Consider the following 24,095-nt stretch of genomic DNA (forward strand, 5'->3'; position numbering starts at 1 on the left):
GCCATCCTCCACTGCACTCCCGGGCCATAGCAGAGAGCTGGCCTGGAAGAGAGGCAGCCCGGACAGAATCCGGCGCCCCGACCAGGACTAGAACCTGGTGTGCCGGTGTCGCAGGCAGAGGATTAGCCTAGTGAGCCGCGGCGCCAACCTGTGCTTACATTTTGATATTATGCTTAGTAAATACAAATCTGCTACCACTGTAAATACTAACAAATTTCTCAGATGGTAAGGATATTAATACATATTATCAATGTCGACAATCAAACTATCATTGTTGATGAAACAAACTAACAATGTTAGTTTTTTAAATTCTTGGTTAGCCCGAGATTTTCCAGCCATCAGTGGTAATTTAATTTTCTGTGTCTTAACTACATCTACATTGTACTTATTCCCCTATTTTCCAATCCAGGACAAACAAGGAATTAGGGAAAAATGATTAAAAAATGAGGGGATAGGTGAGATTCAAAGTTGTGTCATTTTATTTTACTTCATGACTTTTTTCCATAGGCCAGCTGGACCAGAGAATTATTTGACCCATGGCAATTTAAGCTTTAATTGGGAGGCATACACTTCAGAGTAAAAATCACATGAGAATATTCAATGGATATAAAAATTATGGAAAAGGGATGGCATTGTGGAATAGCAGGTTAAGTTGGTGCTTTCAACACCAGCATCTCATATAGAAGTGCCCTTTAGAGTTCTGGGTGCTCTACTTCCAGTCCAGCTTCCTGCTGATATGCCTGGGAAAGCAGCTGAAGATAGCACATGTACTTGCGCCTCTGTCACTCATGTGGGAGACCCAAATGGAGTTCCAGGCTCCTAGCTTTTGGGATGGTCCAGCCCTGGTTGTTGTAGTCACTTGGGAAGTGAAACAAGGGATAGGAAGTTTCTCTCTCTCTGTGTCTCTCCTTTTCTGTGTGTTGTTCTGCTTTTCAAATGCAGAACATAAATAAATAAATACATAAATCTCTTTAAAAAGATTGAAAACATTACTTAAGAGGCAGAAAGGCAGAGAGACAGAGAAGAGAGAGAAAGCTTTTATCTGCTGATTCACTCCCCAAATGTCCACAGTGACCAGGGCTTGGCTGAGGCCAAAGCCAGGACCTGGGTACTCAACGCAGGCCTCCAATGCAGGTGGCAGGAACCTAACTACTTGGCCACCACAGCTGCCTCCCAGGGTCTACACTGGCAGGAAGCTACAGCCAGGAATTAAACCCAGGTACTCAAATGTAGGATATGGCTGTCCTCCCTGGCTTCTTTACCAGTAGCCAAATGTCCAGTCCTTCTTATTTTTATTTAATTTACTTGAGAAGTATAAGGGGATAAAGGTTGGGGGTTGGGGTGCAGATGGTGAGAGAGACAGTCCTTTTTTTTTTTTTTAAAGATTTATTTATTTATTTATATGAGAGGCAGAGTGAGAGAGAGAGAGAGAGAGAGAGAGAGAGAGAGAAAGAGAGAGAGGGAGAGACAGAGGGAGAAGTCTTCCATCTGCTGGTTTACTCCCCAGATGGCCACAATGGCCAGAGCCAAGCCCATCTGATCGGAAGCCAGGAGCCAGGAGCTTCTTTCTGGTCTCCCAGATGAGTGCAGGGCCCAAGCACTTGGGCCATCCTTCACTACTTTCCCAGGCCATAAGCAGAGAGCTAGATTGGAAGAGGAGCAGCTGGATCTCAAACTAGCTCCCATATGGTATGCCAGCGCTGCAGGCGGAAACTTAGCCTACTATGCCACAGTGCCAGCCCACCAGACAGTCCTTTTTGGAAGCAACATCCAACCACTGAAATCCTGGTTCTGAACTCAGCAGCCTTATCTCTAGACAGCCCATAATTTACACCAAATCTGTGAGCAGAAGTAGGATAAAAGCAATTGGGAGAGTTCAAAGAGAAATAGAAATCCTCTGGATTGCCCAGAGATACAGAATTCTAAATACTGGAAGCATCCAAATAGATAAAAATCTCTTCTAAAGGAATTTTTCAGAAATGATGACTGTTTTAGACACTTAGCATGAGCCGTGAAGAATAATATGCTCTTGTGCTCAGCCAGCGAAGGGAGGCTGGCTGCCACGTTGCTGTCCGCTCTGTGTGAAGGAATCTCTGGTGTTGCTGACGTCACAAAGACTTGCAGGTGAGGCCGCAGTTGCAGGAATTGTTAGTCATTTCTGTGTGCTGGGCGGTAAGACAATTTTTTTTCAGTTTTGCTTTTTGGAAGTTGAGATGATTTGGACTCCAGAAATACCAGGAATTTTAATAAGAAAGATTCCATGCATTCCAGGCAAATAGATCTTTTACCTTAAGAGGGGGAGTTTATCTATGCACTTTTCCTTTCTCTGAGCCATCCAGATGATGGCTGATCTCTGGGGAGCTGTTCCCCACTTCTTTTGAGGCAGAACAGGGCTGGCAGAGACGGTGGCCTTTCAGGGACAGCACTGAACCTTTCTGTCACAGGCTTAACCCTCGGGGTTCAAGTGGTGGGGCTCTCCCTTGGCATCCGTCTGTTAGGCCTCTCTCTTCTGATGGGGGTCGTCAAGCGAAGTCTGTCTTCCTTGAAGCCTGAGCACAGACCGGCCCTGGAACTGACTTTCTCTTGGAAGCTGGTGGAGAGCCTGAGGTCAGCTCAGCCAAGCTTTGGGCAGAATCAATAATAAAACGACCTCCTCCTTCCCTCTCCCCTTTGTCTCTCTGGCCTGGATTCCCCTTTGCTTGCCCTTAGCATGGCAGAGGTCAAGGTGTAGGAAAAAGGTTAAGGCATTTTCTTCATCCCCTTCTCTGCCCACAGGACCAGCTATGGAGAATCCTCAGAGCTAAGGCAAAGGAATTCTCATTACTTATCTGAGGTCTGCCCTAGCTCATCAGGAGATTGCTACTGAGGGTTGCGGCAGAGCCTCAGCCTTAATTAAATGTCCTCCTGACTGCCCTGTCCTCTGTCTGTGTCCCTGTGGTTCTTGCAGAGTCCTCCGGGAGAGGTGTGCTAGGAGCTATGGCAGGGAGGAATTGGATACATGGCCGTACTTCCCACATGTCTCCCAATATGTGTTTGCTAGAGGCTGCACTAACCACACTGGTGACTATACAGAGGCCCCACCTGAAGAGAAGATATCTTATGCTATCTTAGCATGATTTTCTTTTGGGCAATACTAATAATAAATTGATGAAACAGAGATGACTATCCTGCTCATCTTAAAAAACTGGGGTTTCAAAAAGCTATATGTTTTACCTAAAGGCATACTAAAAGCATCTGAGAAAATCCATATTTTCTATTTCAGGTTTTGTGGTGAAATTTCATTTTTCTTATTCAATTGAATACATCTAGCTGCACTTATGAAATGTAAAAATAAAACTCACATTTTGCATGTCCAGTAAGCATACAAGGTGAGATGATGAGATGGTTGAGGTTTATTAGATAAAGGATTTGTGATTGATAATGAAGCATTTCTAAAAATATAAAATTGATTAACGAATATAATCATGCACATCACTGTTCCAGAAGGAAAATCTCTGTTTCATCTTGCATTAAGCATTTCTGAGTTGAATATCTAGTACCTACATTATAAAATTTAACATCAAACTCCTAAATAACAAGCCAATGTATTTGAACTTAAGGTCACAGAGCCCTAGTTTTGGGCAGCTGTGCAAAGAATCTTAATAGCCTTTAAGAATTAATATATTGGGGCTGGCGCTGTGGCATAGTAGGTTAAGCCTCTGCCTCTGGTGCCAGCATCCCACATGGCTGCCAGCTTGAGTCCTGGCTGCTCCACTTCTGAACCGGCTCCCAACTGCCTGGGAAAGCAGCAGAAGGTGGCCCAAGTGCTTGGGCTCCTGCACCCACGTGGGAGACCCGAAAGAAGCTCCTGGCTCCTGCCTTTGGCCTGGACCATCCCAGTCATTGCAGCCATTTGGGGAGTCAATCAGCAGATGGAATATCTCTCTATGTCTCTCCTTCTCTCTCTGTAACTCTACCTCTCAAATAAATGAATAAATCTTTAAAATAAAAGTCAATGTATCATGAAGAGGGAAATTCCAATTCAATTTTTTAAAGATTTATTTATTTACTTGAGAGGCAGAGTTACAGAGAGAAGGACAGACAGAGAGAGATCTTCCATCTGCTGGTTCACTCCCTTAAATGGCCACAATGGCCAGAGCTGAGCCAATCTGAAGTTAGGAGCCAGTATCTTCTTCTGGGTCTCCATGTGGGTGCAGGGGCCCAAGCACTTGGGCCATCTTCTACTGCTTTATCAGGCCATCAGCAGAGAGCTGGATCCAAAGTGGGATATCTGGTACTCGAACTGGTGCCCATATGGGATGCCAGCATCATAGACGGATACTTAACTAACTACTATGCCACAGTGCCAGCCCCTCCAAATCTAGTTTAAAATAGCTTATCTTAGTATTGATGGTACTTCCAATGCTTGTCAGGAAGGAGAGCTAATGACGAGAACTTGCTGTTAGATGATGAGAGAGTGTGTATTTTTTTTTTTTTTTACAGGCAGAGTGGACAGTCAGAGAGACAGAGAGAAAGGTCTTCCTTTTGCCGTTGGTTCACCCTCCAATGGCCGGTGCACTGCAGCCAGCGCGCTGCAGCCAGCGCACCGCGCTGATCCGAAGCCAGGAGCCAGGTGCTTCTCCTGGTCTCCCAGGGGGTGCAGGGCCCAAGGACTTGGGCCATCCTCCACTGCACTCCCGGGCCATAGCGGAGAGCTGGCCTGGAAGAGGGGCAACCGGGACAGAATCCGGCGCCCCGACCGGGACTAGAACCTGGTGTGCCGGCGCCGCAAGGTGGAGGATTAGCCTAGTGAGCCGTGGCACCGGCCTGAGGCCGCCTGAGAGAGTGTGTATTTTAAAAGCTCTCTGGGGGAGCACTTTTCCTGGCAGCAAAGACACCAGTTAACAAGCTAGATACTACACCCCTAATCTAAGTACTTGGGTTTGCGTTCTGGATCTGCTTCCAAGTCCAGCTTCCTCCTAATGTGGACACTAGGAGGGAGCAAGATTGGATCCCTGCACCTACATGGGAGACCTGGGTTGTGTTCCTATCTCCTGCCTTCAGCTCAGTCCAGCTCCAGTTATTGTGGGTCTTTGGGGAGTGAACCAGTAGATGGAGCGCTGTCTCATTCTTTCTTCCTTTAAAGTAGTAAAATTAAAAATTAAAAAATAAAATCCTCTATGTCTTTATTCTTAGAAAACAGAAGTACTAGTGATTATATAAAAAATTCAAATGTTCTCATTTGCTAGAAACTTTCACAGTGGTATTTATGAAATTTTGCCTTGCCTCACAAGTCTTATCCCTTGGAACATCCTGTAACAATTTTTTCATGAGTGTAACTTATTGCTATCACCATCCTACATAGAATATTGAGAATCCTGACCTTCCCAGATAGACAACTATTTTTTCCTCCTTTGCATCCATTTCACTTTATATATACCCATTATAGCAATGACATGCTTTAGGAGGATGTATATGAATTTTATCTTTGCAACAGTCTAAACATCTTCAGGACCAAGGCCAAGGTTTTGTGTTATCAGAACTTGGCAGAGTGTCTAAAACATGTACAGAATGAAGTGATGAAATGAACGAATCAACAGCTATTCTGCCTCTGCAATATTCCTTTAGCTTCTTGGGGGCAGAGATGGAGCCTTAAATTAAGCTGTATTCCCCGTAACGCTGTGCTGGGAACCCAGTCAACATTCAATAAACACAGTGATCTGTTTGTACTTTCAAAGCAAAAATTTCAATGGACAGAACTCTTCTTTTGCAGCAGATATTCTCAGACACAGAATATTAGTGGGTCAGGGGTGCTGCAAGAGATCTCTATATTGCACTGCTACTAAATCACTTCTAATTCTGAAAATCTGTCACTTTTTAAAAAGGAAATTTACTGCATAATTACAATCTGCATGGGTAAGAACAAACATAATCATGAAAATTCTTTTGGAACAGATTTTTAAATGAATATTTTAAAACTCTTTACTAAAGACAAAAGTATACTAAATAGTTAATGAACACAAGCAAGCTCTAAGATTCATTTGAAAACTGATGGTCACAATGAAAATATCATTTCCCCACAAACCAACAGGAAGGCTGCAAGGCTCTTAAGGTAACTCATCAAATCCAATCCATGGAGGGGGCTCCATGGCTCACTTGGCTAATCCTCCACCTGCGGCACCGGCACCCCAGGTTCTAGTCCCGGTCGGGGCATTGGGTACTAGTCCCGGTTGCTCCTCTTCCAGTCTAGCTCTCTGCTGTGGCCCGGGAAGGCAGTGAAGGATTGCCCAAATGCTTGGGTCCCTGCACTCACATGGGAGACCAGGAGGAAGCAGCCGGCTCCTAGCTTCAGATCAGTGCAACTCCGGCCGTAGCGGCCATTAGGGGAGTGAACCAACGGAAGGAAGACCTTTCTCCCTGTCTCTCTCTCTCACTGTCTATAACTCTACTTGTCAAATAAAAAAAAAATCCAATCCATGGATACAAGGCCAAATGCTAACACTGTTACAGAATTTAATGAAACTCGAGCTGGACTGAGCTGAAGGTAGGAGATGGGAACACAATCCAGGTCTCCCAAGTAGGTGCAGAGATCCAATCCTGCCCTCTCCTAGTGTCTGCATTAGGAGGAAGCTGGAATTGGAAGCACAGCCAGGTCTCAAACCCAGGTACTTAGTGTTGTAAAGGTGCACGACACTATAGAAATCAAGATTTGTTGATCTTTTAATGATTTTCATTGCAATATATACTGAAAGGATTTTTTTTTCTTTCAATTTTTTACTTATTTGAAGAGGGGATAGAAGGGAGGAAGGAGAGAGAGAGAGAGAGAGAATGAGAGTGAGAGAGAGATCTGATCTGCTGGTTCATCCCCTCAAATACACAATAAATGCAGCTGGGCCAGACTGCAGCCAGGAACCTGGAACTCAATCTGGGTCTCCCACATGGGTGGCAAGAGGTAAGCTCTTGAGCTGTCACCTGCCGCCTCCCAGGGTGTACACTGAACAGGAAACTTGATTGGAAAGGGAGCCAGGACTTGAACCCAGGCACTCTGATATGGGATGCAGTCATCTCAAACGGCCTCTTAACTGATGTACCAAACACCCACTCCCACAATACAGTTTTATTAGTATTTTGTTACATTTTTATCATTCAGATAGTCAATGATCCTTTGTGTTGCTAAACTAGAACTGTATTCATTCCATAAATATTTCTTGAATATGTGTTAAGTCTCAGGTACTGTGCCTGGTATAAAGGTCAATGAGACATGAATGTCGCCTGTATGTAACTCAAAATCTTGTAGGAGCAATGAAACACGTTTGTACCATTTTCTGCTATACTCTGTCACTGGTTAAGTCCCATTGGAGAGGTACTGATAATTGCTTTGGAAATTCACATGGTCCCAAGTTCCAAGATACTTTAGCACTAAATTCTTTGTCCTAACTCCAAGAAGTCAGATGTAAAGCTGGAAGTTTAAATCCAGGACACCTGATATTTATGGGATCACAAGTGCTCCAGGACACTAGATGGCAGATGCTCAATTTGGGTCAATGCTCGTCTCAAGCCTTACACAGTGGATAAAGCAGGAAAACACTAGAAGGGGGTCACTTTCTCCCTCTCCACCTGAGACGCTGGTCCCTTCCTGGAATGTTCCTCTTGCAGAAACCCTTTTTGTTTCACTCGATGTTACCTTTTCAGGGAGGATTCCAGTGACCATCCCACATTTCCTGTTGTTACATGGCTTTATTTTTGCAAAGCATTTATATCTGATATTGTATTTTATTCTTAAAAATATTTATTTGAGAGGGAGAAAGAGTGCTCCCATCCACTGGTTCACTCTCTAATTGCCTGCACAGCTGGAGCTGGGCTGGGGCCAAAGCCACAAGCCAGTAACACAATCTAGATCACTCATGTGCTGGCAGGAACTTAGCTACCCGACCCATCACTGCTACTTCCGGGGTCTGTATTTGCAGAAAGCTGGAACACTGTATTCAACTCAGATACTCTCATATAAGACACAGGCATCTTCAGTACTAGGCCAAATAGCTACTGCTGCCATTGTATTTTAATGTTTACTTATTTATTTCATCTACCTGAAAGGCTGAGCAACAGAGAGAGAGACAGGGAGAGGGAGAGAGAGAGAGAGACAGATACTCCATCCACTGATTCACTCTCCAAATGCCTTCAACAGTCAGGGCTGGACCAGGCCAAAGCCAGGAGCCAGGAATTCCACCTGTGTCTCCCACTTGAGTGGCAGGGCCCAAGCACTTGAATCATCACCAGCACTTCCCAGGATGCATTAGTAGAGACTTGAGCCAGCACTCTGGTATGGGATGCAGGTGTCACAAATGGTGGCTTAACCTGCTATGCCACAATGCCTGACTCTTAAATTGTGTGTGTATGTGTGTGTGTGGGTGTAGATATAGATATAGATATATAGATATAGATTTTTTTGGTAGAGACTGTCATTTTTATTACTGCCAAATCTTACTGCCTAGAGCTTTCATATTTAAGGAATGAATGGTTCTTGGGACACATGGACTCTCCTTTTAACCAAGCCATTCAGTTTCTAGATGGGCATCCTTCTAGATGGGTATCCCCAATTGGACACTTAGTACCTCAGATGACATTTTCTTTTTTTTTTTTTAACTTTTATTTAATAAATATAAATTTCCAAAGTACAGTTTATGAATTACAATGGCTTTTCCCCCCATAAGTTCTTTTTTTTTATTTAATAAATGTGAATTTACAAAATGCAACTTTTGTATTATTGTGGCTCCCTGCCCCACCCTCCCTTCCTCCCGCGGCCCTCCCCTCTCCCACTCCTTCTCCCATCCCGCCTTTCATCGAGTTTCATTTTTAATCACCTTCATATACAGAAGATCAACTTAGTACACACTAAGCAAGGATTTCAACAGGCTGCACTCACACAACTGCACAAGGTATAGGGCATTGTTCGACTAGTAGTGTTGTTTTTAAGTTTCATAGTAAAACACATTAAGGACAGAGATCCTACATGGGGAGCCTGTACTCAGTGACTCCCATTGTTGATTTAACAATTGGCACTCTTATTTATGACATCAGCAATCACCCGAGACTCTTGCTATGAGCTGTCTAGGCTATGGAAGCCCCTTGAGTTCACCGACTCTGAACTTGTTTAGTCAAGGTCGTATCACAGTGGAGGTTCCTTCCTTCCTTCAGAGAAAGGCGCCTCTCTCCTTGATGGCCTGTTCCTTCTGCTGGGGTATTGTTCACCAGGATCTTTCATTTAGATTGTTTTTTTGCCACCGTGTCATGGCTTTCCATGCCTGTGAGACTCTCATGGACCTTTTAGCCAGATCCGAATGTCCCAAGGGTTGATCTCAGATAACATTTTCAAAAACTTCTTGACTTTTTGAAAATTTGTGTTTGTATTAAGCCAAAATTTTCTTTCTTAAAGCACCTATGAGTTCTAGTTAATTTTCTAAAACATGCGTAATAAGTTGAAGCCATTTAAACTACTCACATTAGCCCTTTAAGAATTTGCCATCTGCTCTCAAGATCTCCTCAGTCTACTTCCAGTGTTTAGGAGGTGGATCTAGTGTGAGGTTCTTAGGTCACTGAGGCGTGCCCTCAGGAAGTAATTCTTCGAGAGGGTTGATTCCAAAAGCCCAAACAGGAAGCAGCCCAGCCCCCTTTCTGGCTCGCCCTGGGATCCTTCCCCAGGTGCCCCACCCATGGGTTCACCAGATCTTAGATTTGAACATTAGCTTTTCTCAGATATTTCATTGTAGGGACAAAAAGCTATTGCAGGAGTTTTATTAATATTGCCTTGAATTCATAAAATAATTTGTGAGGACTGGAGACCCATCAATTCTGTGCCACCCAAGGACATGGAATATATTTCCATTTATTTAAATGTCTTTCATGTCATTTATTAGACATTCAAAACTTTTCTAGAAAAGTCTTGTGTATTCTTGGTTGACATAATTCCCAAATACTTGGAAATTATTGTTGCTAACTTGCATGTGATCTCATTTTTTGTTACATTTTTTGATCGTTATGTATCTTTTTCGTTGGGTGTATTTTATTTCAAAATTTAAAAAGCAGGCACAAAACAATATGGCTGGATTAACGTGTGTGTATATTTTGGCTATACAAAGGCCAGATGTTTTAACATGATAGGAATTATAAAAATAAACATTAGAAGGCAGTGTTTTACAAAGAAAAACAGTAGCAAAGGGGAAGAAATAGGCATTCATTTTTTATACTAAATAGGAGAATCCAAATTTAAGCTAGGGAATTCCCATCCTATAGTTAACAAATGGTCCCAATGTTAGCCTAACCCTCATTGCATGGCCCCTGAGGTGCCAAGTTGATCCACATGTTTCCAACATTCTCAATGCAATGAAGAGAGTACTTCAAGAGGAGCAAGGTAGAGGCTGTAAGTGGTGAAGGAGTCTGTTTGCCTGATAGAACTGGAGGACCAAGGAGGATCTCCAAGTCAAGTGACTGATAACAAGACAAAGTCACCATTTTCCATGTCATGGTGAACCTATTAGACATGAGCCTTTAAACAAAGGCTTCAGTGATTCTCATGCAGGAACAACAGAGACTAGATAGTAGTAAATCTCATTTGCATACTAAAAAGGCTGATGATCTATCAGTGCTGTATTATTGGAAGAAAAGGTGTATTACTAAACAAGCAACAGGCAACAAGGCCATAACAATCTATATTAGTGAGATAAAAGGAAACATCCCCACTCACTGCCTGGCACTGGATGGAATCAGCTGATCTAAGAAAAGCACTTATATTTGTGTTCTGTATTAAACCCAAGAGGATGAGGTGAACAGGACTCAAACATTATTCTTGTGGCTGGTAATTCATCAAGGTGGTAGGTGACAAGAAGTAAAGTTCTAGACAAAGTCAAAAGTATGAGTTTTCATAAACCACCATAACAAGGAAGTCCTAACCAAGGCATATTTTTGTTACTAGATGTACAGAGGTTTCAAACTGTGTTTCATGGCACTCACTACCAGCCCAACAAACATAAGAAAGACTGCTCTTTATAACTGTTTTACCATCCAAATGACCTTTGCTTTGTTTTCTTCCAGACTCAGTACAATGGTCCCTTGTAGTGGGTATATAGAAACTTCATAAAATAGATCTTTTAAACTTTTTTTTTACTTTTTTATTTTTAGCTTTTATTTAATAAATACAAATTTCACAGGTACTGCTTTAGGAATATAGCAATTCTTCCTCCCATACTCACCCTCCCACCCCCACTCCCATCCCACTTCCTACTCCTTTCCCATCCCATTCTTCATTAAGATTCATTTTTAATTATCTTTATATACAGAAGATCAACTCTATACTAAGTAAAGATTTAAACAGTTTGCACCCACAAGATACATAAAGTATAGAGTATGCTTGAAGACAAGTTTTACCATTAATTCTCATAGTACAACTCATTAAGGACAGAGGTCCTACATGTGCAGCTAGTGCAGAGTGACTCCTGTTGTTGATTTAACAATTGGCACTCTTATTTATGATGTCAGTGACCACCCAAGGCTCTTGTCATGAGCTTCCAAGGCTATGGAAGCCTTCTGAGTCCAAAAATCCCATCAGTATTCAGATAGGGCCATAAGCAAATTGGAAGTTCTCTCCTCCCTTCAGAGGAAAGCACATCCTTCTTTGATGGCCCCTTCTTTCCATTGGGGTCTCACTCACAGAGATCATTCATGTAGACCATTTTTGCCACAGTGTCTTGGCTCTCCATGCCTGAAATGTTCTCATGGGCTTTTTCAGCCAGATCTAAATGCCTTAAGGGCTGATTCTGAGGTCAGAGTGCTGTTTAGGGCCTTTGGCATTCTATGAGTCTACTGTATGGCCTGCTTCCCATGCTGGATCATTCTCTTCTTTTTAATTCTATCTATTATTATTAGCAGACACTTTCTCTTATTTATGTGATTCCTTTGACACTTATTCCTATTTATATGATCAGTTACACACTTAAAATGATCACTTTAACATGTAAGATGGCATTAGTATCTGAAAACTTAATGGGATTTGGAGTCCCATGGCAAGTTTTTAGCTTTACCCTTAGGGGTAAGTCTGTGGGAACATGTGCCGAACTGTACATCTCCTTCCTGTCTTACTGGGATCAATTTTCAATTGGATTTAAACACCTATGAATAATTCTGTGTTAAGTAAAGAGTTCAACCAATGGTATTAAGTAGAAAAAGAAAAAGTAAAACAATAATAAACTGTTCCTCAACAGTCAAGACAAGGGGCTGATTAAGTCATTGCTTCTCACAGTCTCAACTGCACTTCTACAAGTTTTCTTTTAAATGCTCTGTTAGTTGTCACAGATCAGGGAGAACATATAATATTTGTCCCTTTGGGACTGGCTTATTTCACTAAGTCTGATGTTTTCCAGATTCATCCATTTTATTGCAAATGACTGGATTCCTTTTTTTTTCTACTGCTGTGTAGTATTCCATAGAGTACATATCCAAAAATTTCTTTTTCAGTCTTCCATTAATGGCCATTTAGGTTAATTCCATGTCTTAGCTATTGTGAATTGAGCTGCAATAAACTTGGAGGTGCAGATAGCTCTTTATTTGCTGATTTCATTTCCCTTGGGTAAATTCCAAGGAGTGGGATGGCTGGGTCACATGGTAGGACTATATTCAGATTTCTGAGGCATCTCCAAACTGTCTTCCATAGTGGCTTTACAAGTTTGCATTCCCAACAGTGGATTAGGGTACCTTTTCCTCCACATCCTCACCAGCATTTCTTGTTTGTAGATTTCTGTATGTGAGCCATTCTAACCGGGGTGAGGTGAAACCTCATTGTGGTTTTGATTTGCATTTCCCTGATGGCTAGTGATTCTGAACATTTTTTCACGTGTCTTTTGGCCATTTGGATTTCCTCCTTTGAAAAATATCTGTTTAAGTCCTTGGCCCATCTCTCTCTTTTTTTTTTTTTAAGATTTATTTATTTATTTGCAAGTCAGAGCAACATAGAGAGAGAAGGAGAGGCAGAGAGAGAGAAAGGTCTTCCATCTGCTGTTTTACTCCTCAAATGAACACAATGGCCAGAGCTGAGCTGCTCTGAAGCCAGGTGCCAGGAGCTTCTTCTGGGTCTCCTACACAGGTGTAGGGGCTCAAGGACTTGGGCCATCTTCTACTGCTTTCCCAGGCCATAGCGGAGAGCTTGATCAGAAGTGGAGCAGCTGGGTCTTGAACCGGCGGCCATATGGGATGCTGCATTGCAGGTAGTGGCTTAACCTACTATGCCACAGCACTGGCCCCTGGCCCATCTCTTAACTGGGTTGTTTGTTTTGTTGTTGTGGAGTTTCTTGATCTCTTTGTAGATTCTGGTTATTAATCCTTTATCAGTTGCATAGTTTTAAATAATTTCTCCCATTCTATCGGTTGCCTCTTCACTTTCCTGTTTCTTTTGCTGTACAGAAACTTCTCAATTTGATGTAATCCCATTTGTTAATTTTGGCTTTGACTGCCTGTGTCTCTCGGGTCTTTTCCAAGAAATGTTTGCCTATGCTAATGTCTTGCAGAACTTCTCCAATGTTCTCTAATAATTTGATGGTGTTAGGTCATAGATTTATATCTTTAATCCACATTGAGTGGATTTTTGTGTAAGGTGTAAGGTAGGGGTCTTGCTTCATACTTCTGCATGTGGAGATACAGTTTTCCCAGCACCACATAAAACAAATCTTACATGAGGTCTTGATTTTAAGCCTATCCATTGGTGCCATCTGATATTTCATCAGTATTCAGAATTTCAGCTTAAACAATGAGTTAATCTACATAAAAATTTATGGGCCTTAACTTACATATTCAAATTTGGCAAAAGAAGAAAGTTGCTAGAAATGCCCAAAAGTATGGGACAGAGGAGTGTGGGAATGGAGTAGAAGCAAGGCTTCAGGGTACATTATCCAAATCTACTCTTCAAATTGCTCTGGAATCTATAATATTTACTGCCTGTACCTTCCAGTGAACTGTTTTGAGCATTTTCACCAGAAGGCCATTTTCCATGAAGCTGACATTAATGGCTCTAAAATTAGAGAAGCAGAAACCAACCTCAGTATGCAGTAAAAATCAAAGTGGGATCAGTTTTGACCAACAAACTCAGATGTCCCAAACTCTGACACTGACCCCAATGGCTGGCTTGTTCCTAGGGACTGGGGAAGTCTGCAAGGAATTTTTGTAGGTGGTTTCAAATGATTTAAATCATTCTCCCCCCCCCCCCCCCAATTCAGAAAGCAGGAAGTGTCTTTCCTGTATAACAATCACAAAGCAGGTCCCCCAGGGCTCCCAGAGGCCTTGCATCTTCCAGTTCCTGCTTCTGGTTGCTAAATGCAAACTCTATATTTGGTCGTGGCCTGCCTGTGGGCTGTTTTAGATTCTGTCATAATAAGATAACCTGGAGTCACTGAGCAGAGATCTAAAGCAATCTCATTTTTCCAGGAAGCAACATGTTGACCTTCCAGGATTTGGTCTATTTTGTTGAGTGTGTTGAGTGTCTGAGTGGTGGTGTTTATAGCACAAAAAGTCAGGTTTACACTACTGGCCCTGAGGGTATATGACTGTACAGGCATAGGATACATAGACGCCTACACTCTACTGGTTTACAGTGACTTTATAACTGTTTCTTATGTGGACTGATGTAATCTAAGGAATGCTCTCTTTATATGCTCTTATTTCATAGCAGCCTTGAAAATAGCTACTTGCTCAGAAATGAATAAATATTTGTCAGATGAGTAAGACAAGGGTGCTGATTCTAATCCTTCTTTATCAGGGCATCAGAAAGAATCAACAGATCTTTGATAGATGATAAACCCCTCCCTGAGTATTCTCAAAGTTTCACTGGTTGTGTTAAACACAACTTTTTAGTATTAACAGATCACCAACTGCTACTTGCCATGGAAGAGTCAACTTACAAAATACTGAAAAAGCTGTTGTATTACAATTTTATCATCAATGAGCTGCTTTTCTAATGATACCTTAGATTTTGCTTTGCTGTATTGTCATTTTTCAAAAGATTTATTTATGTATTTATTTGAAAGGCACAGCGACACAGAGGGAGGGAGAGACAGAGATATATAGAGAGAGATCCTTGATTTGCCAGTTCACTGCTCAAATGGCCTCAATGGCTAGGCCTGGACCAGACTGAAGCCAGGAGGCAGAAATTCCATCCAGGTCCCTACATGGCAGGGCAGGGACCCAGGAACATGGGCCATGATCTGCTGTCCTCCCAGGCATGTTAGTGAAGAACCAAAGTGACTCCATTTTAAAACAATAAAAAAAAAAAGCAGCTTCCGTTTCCCATAGCAGACCCGGGTCCTTGTAAAAGTAGGCATTCAGGCATTCCGGAGATATCAAAGCTTACCAGGGACAGCTAGCTCGGTAGACCAAGGACAGCACAGTAGATATTGCTAAACAAAGTAACTCCCTGTGCCCAGAGCTCCTGTGCTGTAGGCCCCCGCTGTAACTCCCTGTCCCCAGAGCTTCCATGCTGTAAGTAACTCTTTTTTCCTGCTGATGTAGCTCTTTTTTCCTTTAAAAACTCTCCCAAAGACCGGGGCCTCACTTCTTCCTCCGCTGTGCCGGTTGGTTGGATGGGGTCCCTGTCACGGCTTGTACTCCCGAATAAACCTTACTTTTGCAGTTCGGTGTGATCGACTCTCTGGGGGTCTCTGCGGGGATCTAACGATCTGGGCACAACATACTTTTTGGTGCCCAACATTAGCACGGAGATGGATCTAAGCCAGAACTTGAACCAGCACTCTGAGACGCTGGCATTGCAAGAGGTGGCTTAACCCACCAGGCCACAATGCAGGCCCTGTATATTTTCATATCTAGAGTTAGCTTGCTTTTTAAATAAGATGAAAGAAGATTATTGTACTTTATTTTTACAAAGGAAAAATCAAGGCATAAAAACTTAATTAAGCTATTTTAATATCACCTTGGAAATGGGAAAGAATTTGAGCTTCACAGAGAACCCTTTGTTTATAAAGTTGTCAGCCATTAAACCAATTTCAGAGGATTATCATAGGAAGCTAAAAAGAGAGTTTAAATTCTTCCCTCAAGCAACATAACTTTCATTTGCAATACAGATCCTGGGTGGATAATTTTACTTTCTTTTGTAATTTGGACCATGTTATTTTTTATTTCTTTAATGAAATTGGAAGGTATCTTTTTTTATAATAGGTATATAGTGAATACTCTTTAAAAAATCCAATCTGTAATTAAGAAAATTGATACTTTTTATAACTTTCTATTTTCCCTTTGAGTCGTTTTGCACTTTTTCTGTATTGAAAATCCTGTCTTAAAAACCAAACTGTAGCTACACAGTCTTTGTGATGTCATGGTTCCATATTACTTGACAGCAGTGTGAGCACGGGTCCAGGCACACACTGCGCAGTCAGCCTGGGATTCAAGTCCCGGCCACAGCCCTCCTGGTTCTCTTGGCAAGTTAACTTACCTAGGAGCCTTCAAAAGTTCCACTTGAAAAATGGGACTAATCTACACTCACAGGCTCATTCCAAGAACTAACTACAGCACCGATTCTAGTCCAGGTGGGATCAGTGTCACTCAGCGAAAGTGCCGCTGGCATTCTGCACAGGACCGTTCTTCTGTTGTATGGGAACGCCTCTCCAGCACTGTAGGATGTTTAATAATCCTCATTCCACCTCCTAAAATGCCATCTGTCCCTCTGACCACTGTGCCAAGAAATAGGGTTTGTGAAGGCATCACACGAAATCTTCCGATTTTTTTCTTCTTGTAAAAAATTTTATTTTGGTTCTGCGTATTCATTCCTTAAGACTTAGCTCAATGTTCTCCTCCTCAGGTCTCCAACTTCCAGTGGCTGAGATGACAGCCCCGGATTGGATGCTCTTGAGGGATCATGATGACTCTTTGACAATGGAAGGTACTCCTGTACTGTTAGGACCACTGGATTCTGAGCCATCTGAGGGCAAGGGCTGTGCCACATCTCTCCCTCAGTGTCTAGCAGGATGCCCAGTGCCTGACAGATCGCTGCTGCCACAGATGTTTGCTGCATTGAATGACCCAGCCCACATGAACTCTGAGCCCTTACAGCCTTCAGCTTTTGATGCCACAGTCATCAAGGCATCATACTTCTCAGAACCTAGTGTCTTGGGCAATGCTTCTTGTACTCAGTCAACTGGCTTCCGATTTCTTGGCAAAGGCTATAAAGATGAACCGGGGGCCAGCGCTGTGGCATAGTGGGTAAAGTCACTGCCTGCAGGGCCAGCATCCTTTATGGGTGCTGGTTTGAGTCCTGGCTGCTCCACTTCTGATCTCTGCTATGGCCTGGGAAAGCAGTAGAATATGGCCCAGGTCCTTGGGCTCCTGCACCAGCATGGAAAGACCTGGAAGAAGTTTCCGGCTCCTGGCTTCGGATTGGTGCAGCTCCGGCCATTGCGGCCAATTGGGGAGTGAACCAGTGGATGGAAGACCTCTTTCTCTCTCTGCCTCTCCTCTCTCTGTGTAACTTTCTGACTTTCCAACAAATAAATAAATCTTTAAAACAAACAAAAAGATGAAACCGGCTGATGTATGAAGGACCCAGGCTAGGCATCCTACCTGAAGGTAGGAGGTACTGGTGGTGGGGGACTGGCGGTCAGTCAGAGCTGAAAGGCTTCCCGTGAAGCAGAGAAACCTGACAGGGGCAGGGCTGCAGGCAATGATCCTGACCATGGTACAGGACAAGACGTAGATTGTGCTGAATTCCCTGCTGAACTTGCTGCAGACACAACTCCAGACGATGTTCATTGCAGACACTTCCATGGGTGCTCTTTCGTTTCCATTCATTTTGTTCCAGGTTGGCTGCTAGTTCTTACTGATTAGTGGGTTCTTTCTCTTTTTGGCATTTGATCATGCACAGAGTACATAACAAGAGAAAGGATCCTCTGTGCTTGTTTGGCAGATCCTGCCACAGTGCCTTGAGCTGCAGCACAGCAGTGAAGCAGGGCAGATTTACAGTCCCCCTACTGGTCTGTGCACCAGGCTGGCCTTTCCACATCCCTGCCTTCTCTGTGAGGCCTCCTTGCCCTGTCACTCACTGCCACATCCTGCTCCTTCCCATGAGGAATAAGCTTCCACCTTTTTGTCTCCCTAAGTAAATGCATCTGTTAACATCATTCCCATTCAGTGGAAGATGCCCCACCCCCACCCCCAGCAAATCAAGGGTCATCCTTCCACCTGGGATCTGGGTCTCTCCCCACCTTCCTCCAGCAGGTGACCATTCATCACTAACCATGAATTCAGTCTTAGATTCAACTACTTACCTACTATCTCCACTTTGAAGACTGATGATGTCTCAAAACTAACAAGCTTAAAAAATTTTTTTTTTCCATTTGCTCAGGACAAAACCCTTAGAGCCATCCTTGATTTCTCTTTTCCCCCTCATATTTCACATTGAATCTTGCACCAAATTTTGATGTTTTTTCTCTCAAAAATATATACATAAAACCACTGTTCCTACCCTGCTCAAAGCCACCTGATTCATCTCTTGTGTGGGTGACTGCACCAGGCTTCCAAATAATCCTTCCCACCTGCTTCCATTCTTGTGTTCTCAGAGCTGGAGTGGTTTCCTAAAACGTAAGTCAGAGCATGACAGCACTCTGCTGAAAACCCTCTACATACATCCTGTCTGACTGGGAAACCTAACAGCTTTTGGTGGCCAACAAGACCCTCTGTTTTCTGGCTCCCACTGGTCTGGGGTCTCATCTTCTACTCTCCCTCCTCTGGCATGCTGGCCTCCTGGGTTTCCCTTCAGCATGCCAGGGACATCCCCGATGCAGGCCTGTAATGCTATAACATTGCCAGGGATCTTTCTCGGTCCACTTTAACATTCAGATGGATAAGATTAGCATAAAGCTCATTTGGCAGGAGAATCCCCTTTCGAAAGATACAGGACCGGAGTCGCATCTGGCCAGCACAGCAGCATCAGGTTCTTCCCTTCAGGAGGAAAATCTTCACAACTGTTCACAGTGTGGTCTGTAGCTAGGTCTGGTCTCCCCCTGTGCCTCTCCTCCTCCAAACCATCCGAATGCAAGGAAAAAGATATCCCCAACAGGTAGGTACCAGATTTGCCCTGGCTTAACAGCCTCATGCAGTAAAGAAACCAATATCCCTTGTAACTCAACAGACACCTTCGATGTGTCAGGAAACACACCTAGTTGTGTCACCAAAATCACAGAAGTCCAACGATACAGCTTCCAACCAGGCACTTATCACTCTTGCAGCCCAGATGCAGCTGGCCAATCAGCAGTCATTTATGCCATAACTAACGTTGCCTAGGAACAGTCAACATTAGACCTTTATCACGTCTCCAGGGAAACAGAGCTGGACAGCTGAGAAAGTCAAGTTCTTCCACAGAAAGGAAAGGGTCCTGTGAACGTTGTCTGCACACCCCTTGCTCTTGCTGTCCTCTCTGCCTAGAAGCTCCTGGCAGGACATCTCTTGCTGTGCCTCCTTTAATTCCCTGGTCAACAGTCACAACTCCTATCTCATCTGCTAGCATTTTCTGCCTTTGTATGTTTTATTATTATTATTATTATTATTATTATTATTATTATTTTATTATTTTTACATTGCCCCAGAGCCCTCTAACATATTACAGCAGTCCCTCCTTAACCACAGTTTTTCTTTCTGCAGTTTCAGTTACCCATGGTCAACTGTGGTCCAAAAATATTAACTGGAAAATTCCAGAAAGAAACAATTTGTAACTTTGACATTGTACTGTTCTCAGTAGTGTGTTGTAAGTCACTCAGCAGCCACCTCAGTTAACAGACTGTCACTGTGCTTGTGCTCAAGTCACCCTTATTTTAATAATAACTCTAAAGCAAAGAGGGATGGTGCCAGAAATGTAGATATGCACAAGAGAAGTTGCAAAGGGTGTAAGTGAAAAGGATCTGAATAAAGAAGGAAAAAAAAGTCATATGCGGAGGATGCCAAGATCTACGTGAAGAATGAATAGGTTCAGTACTATCCTTTGAGGGTCTTGAACATATACCCCCTGCAGGTAAGGGAGCCTATTGCATATAATCTATTAATTGATTTTGATTATTTTATGTGCTATTTTCCCCAGAGAATGTCTGTCCTTAAGGCTGGGATTTCTATCTTTTATATTTTTTCCTCTGCCCATTGATCATTCTTGGTACAACAATACCTGGCACACAGAAGGTTCTTCAACAATTATCTGTTTTGTTTTTAAATGAATTTATGCTCTCTCATTCAGACCCAGTTTCTTATTGGAATCCTTTCTTGGGTAGGTGAGAAAGGGGTGAAATGTTTTTAGTGACCAAATACAAGGCAGCTCAGGGTTAGGGATCAAAGACAGGGACTTTGGAGCCAATGATCTGGGTTTGAATAACAGCTTTGCCACTTACCTTGGGGGATTTTCTTTATCGTTCTGTGTCATGGGGTCTCAGTGGTACATGAGATTAGTAATAGCACCTACATCTTAGAATTGCTACACGATGAAATGAGTTAAAATATATGCTGTTTTCAGAAGAATGCCTGTCGCATACAAAGCACTATGTGTTAACTTATTAAAATTGATTTTAAGAAGGCCGTTGCTTCTACTCTGTATCACTTTTAGGTACCTCCTTCATCCTACCTCTTCTCCACCTCTTCTACCTCAAAGTCACATTTTCTCACAGCCTCTTTAACTTCCATTCACTTTTCCAACCACTGAAACTAAAATTTCTTGTAAAAAATATTTAATTACTTTGATTTGAAAGTCAGAGAGAGAGAGAGAGAGGGAGAGAGGGAGGGAGAGAGAGAGAGAGAGAGAGAGAGAGAGAGAGAGAGGTTTTCCATCTACTGGTTCACCTCAAATGCCCACAACAGCCAGGGCTGGTCCCAGCTGAAGCCATGAGTATGGAACTCAATTTGGGCCTCCCCTGTAGGTGGCTGGGACCAAAGCATTTGAGCCAACACCTGCTGCCTCCCAAGCTGTATATTAGCAGGAAGATGGATTGAAAGTGGAGCTGGAACTTGAACATAGTCACTCTGATATGAGATGTGGCCATCCCAAGGGGAAGTTTCACTGCTGTGCCAAATGCCCCCACACATGAAGCTAAGATTTCTAATGGCCTTGGTCTGTGGGTTGGTTGGGTACTACCCACCCCCACAGACCTCACCCTCCTTCAACTTCTGACACATCCTCCTTCCCCGATTTCCACCTCTCCTTTGGGATGCCCCTTCTTGTCTTCTTCAGAACCTCCCCTTTCTTTTTCACTCACTCTTTTTTTTTTTAAAGATTTATTTATTTACTTGAAAGTTAGAGTTACACAGAGAGAGAAGGAAAGGCAGAGAGAGCGAGAAAGAGAGAGAGAGAGAGAGGTCTTCCATCCGCTGGTTTACTCCCCAGATGGCTGCAATGGACGGAGCTACGCTGATCCGAAGCCAGGAGCCAGGAGCTTCCTCCAGGTCTTCCACGCAGTGCCCAAAGACTTGGGCCATCTTCTACTGCTTTCCCAGGTCATAGCAGACAGCTGAATCAGAAGTGGAGCAGCCAGGATGTGAACTGGCATCCATATGGGATGCCAGCACGACAGGCGGCGGCTTTACCTGCCACTCCACAGCGCTGGGCCCTCTTTAATGTTGTCTCTGACATCATCTTACTCACCATGTTCTGGGCGATGCTGTTCACAAGCATGGTGCCAACTCTTGTATTTATCACTCCCTTTCGATGCCAGTCCTGCTGACAGTTTCTCAAAGACCTGTTCTTCCTCACATCCATGACTTTGAGCTTTCTTCCCTCTTCCTGGCAACTTCTCCCACCCCCAGAGCCCTTTTCCTGACCTTCTTCCACTTGTTTCCTAAGTTTTAGTTCATCTATCACCTTTTCTACCGTTCCCAAGCCAAGTGCACCTCCTCTGTACTCCCTCAGAGCCTGTGGAGGTCTCTATCACAGTATAACTCACTTTTCCTGATGGCTGGTTTCCTTAGTCTCCCCCAGAAATGACCTGGTTAGAGCTACCCCCGTCCTCAAAGTATGGTGCTTGGCACATTGCAGGTATGCCAAGAATATCTGGAGTCAATATAAGAATATAGAATAATTGTAAATTTTGACATGGCTCCATTTTAATTTGGAATTAGACATTATATTCTCATTACGTCAATAATTTGGAATTAGACATTATATAAAATCATGACATCTCATTAAAATGTTAGTTTTTCAGCAAATTTTATCAGGCATAAGTGTAAGAGGTAAAGAAAAGCAAAAAGTTACACTTTGTCATTACAAATGGCACTATTGATAGATAAGCTGTATTTCACTCTAAAGCCAACTTTGAAAGACAACAGACCCTCTTTGATGTTACTGGCATCAAATATTACTTGACTACAGTCAACTGCAATTGGGCTCATTGAAATTTTACAAGAATCTTATTTGTCATATTAGCCAAGTTCAGTCCTTACAAGGATACTTCAAAAAGTTTGTGGAGAAATGGAATTGTATTAACTTTGCAGCAAAAATTTTTGAAATCCATGCATAATTTTTTTCATAATACATATTTTCCACAGCCTTAGAGGTGCAGAGAGAGACAGTGCTTCCATCTATTGGTTCACTCCTCAAATGCCTATAACAGCTAGGGATGGGCCAGGCCAAAGCCGGGAACTCAATCCAGGTTTTCCATGTGATTTGCAAGGAACAATTACTTGAACCATTATTAGTGGGCAGCTGGAGTTAGGAGCTGAAGCCAGTTATCAAAGCCAGGCACTCCAACATGGGTTGTGGGCGTCTTAACCATTAAGCTAAATGCCTCAGCCTTCCATGAAGTTTTGCAGACCCCTTGTCAGCATGGACTTCACAATTTTCTGCACCAAAATAAGCTTATCTTTTATTTCCATCTTCCATGAACTTTTTGAAGTACTCTCTTGTTTCAGGCTTCCTGCCACAATTGCAAACACCAAATACGAACAGAGAAGTGCAATTAATGTTTATGTGATTAAGCAATCACACAGCCAGCTTTATAGGAGGTTGTTTCATTGACTTAGTGTCTTGCTGTGACTCCCATTTTACAACAGGTTCAGACACCTACCTGTAGAGTACATCCAAACACGCCGATCATCAGCATGGCCACCGAGAGGTAATCGGTAAACACATCCCACCACGGCTTCAGCACCCGGAAGGCAGGCTGCTGCTCAGAGAACTGCCGGAATTCTGTCACTGGAATCATGTTTCTGAGAAAGGAGAGACTATGGGTGAATTAATGCATCTACAAGAACGTCATACACATGGCGTTGGCATCAGTGTTTGCAATGTTGCTTTGCTCATCAGCAGCAGAGCCCCAGTCGGCCCAGCAGCTGCCCTGGCACACGTGTGTTTCAATGAACCAGTGAATAAATCCACCAGTTGAGGAAATGAGGAGCCTACCGCGGAACAGACAGGAGCCTTTACTGAATGAATGCCCAATAATCAGCTTCCTTGTGCACTCCATAAGGGACAAAGAGACCACGGCTAGGACAGTGGCCAAGTCCTGGTGAGTTCCTGCACCCTTATCGCCCTTACGCAGAAACCAATGACACCAACAAGAGCAGCTCACCCGCTGAAGTGTCCATGCTGTTTATCTTGGCATTGTGAGTTATTGCTTTAAATTGGTTTCTGAAGTGTTATTTCAGCATTCATTTGTATTAATTCCTTACTGAGCTTTATTTTATTTGTAAAGCATTTTTCTTGTTCCATGGGGAAAGAAAACAATGTTGCCCACATGGTCCTTGTTTCTTACAAGGAAAGATCTTACTAAGAGGAGGAGGTGGGTTGGGGAGGACCCCATTTTCTCTGGCCTATATTTTTGTCTCTGCTTTTGTCTGGATTTCTTTTCTGTTTCCTGTACTTCTCATATTTCATTGTGACCTTCAAACTTATCCTGGTTTTCTCCTCTGAGAAATCAGTTTGCCATGGAAATGCCTTATCTCCATCTAAATTAGGTCGACTAATGGATAAGGTGCACCTGAGGCTTTGGGAAAAGGGAGAAAGAGGTGCCCCCTCCTCTCTCACTCCTTATCCACTGCCCTTCCGGTGACCCAGGACTCGAGGTTAATCACTCTTGCTACTGTGAGAAAAAATGTTTTTTTCC

At 43.1% G+C, this 24,095-nt stretch overlaps 1 protein-coding gene and 2 long non-coding RNA genes across 12 annotated transcripts in view; 2 read left to right on the plus strand and 1 right to left on the minus strand.

Annotated features, from left to right (window-relative positions):
- LRRC8C (leucine rich repeat containing 8 VRAC subunit C) overlaps positions 1-24,095 on the minus strand; it is a 111,569-nt gene that overhangs the window by 19,317 nt on the left and 68,157 nt on the right. For all 5 annotated transcript variants that reach the window (XM_051856269.2, XM_070078091.1, XM_051856270.2 and 2 more), the window contains one exon: positions 23,058-23,199. In XM_051856269.2, the coding sequence (XP_051712229.1) occupies positions 23,058-23,195 (138 nt within the window). In that variant the 5' untranslated portion in view covers positions 23,196-23,199. The remainder of the gene's footprint in view (positions 1-23,057; positions 23,200-24,095) is intronic.
- Positions 16,248-17,292, plus strand: LOC138850609 (uncharacterized). Its single transcript, XR_011390591.1, has 2 exons — positions 16,248-16,556; positions 16,829-17,292. It is a non-coding gene; the product is annotated as an uncharacterized lncRNA (long non-coding RNA).
- The window catches only part of LOC103350127 (uncharacterized), a 32,245-nt gene continuing 27,469 nt past the window's right edge, over positions 19,320-24,095 (plus strand). For 2 of the 6 annotated variants that reach the window (XR_011390586.1, XR_011390585.1), the window contains exons 1-2: positions 19,580-20,029; positions 23,044-23,595. This is a non-coding gene — a long non-coding RNA (uncharacterized lncRNA). Of the gene's footprint in view, positions 19,540-19,579; positions 20,030-23,043; positions 23,596-24,095 lie in introns of those variants that run through there. The other 4 variants (XR_011390587.1, XR_011390588.1, XR_518201.4 and 1 more) reach the window with 3 other exon arrangements.

Source organism: Oryctolagus cuniculus, chromosome 7 (genome assembly GCF_964237555.1).
Source record: "Oryctolagus cuniculus chromosome 7, mOryCun1.1, whole genome shotgun sequence".
NCBI lineage: Eukaryota > Metazoa > Chordata > Mammalia > Lagomorpha > Leporidae > Oryctolagus > Oryctolagus cuniculus.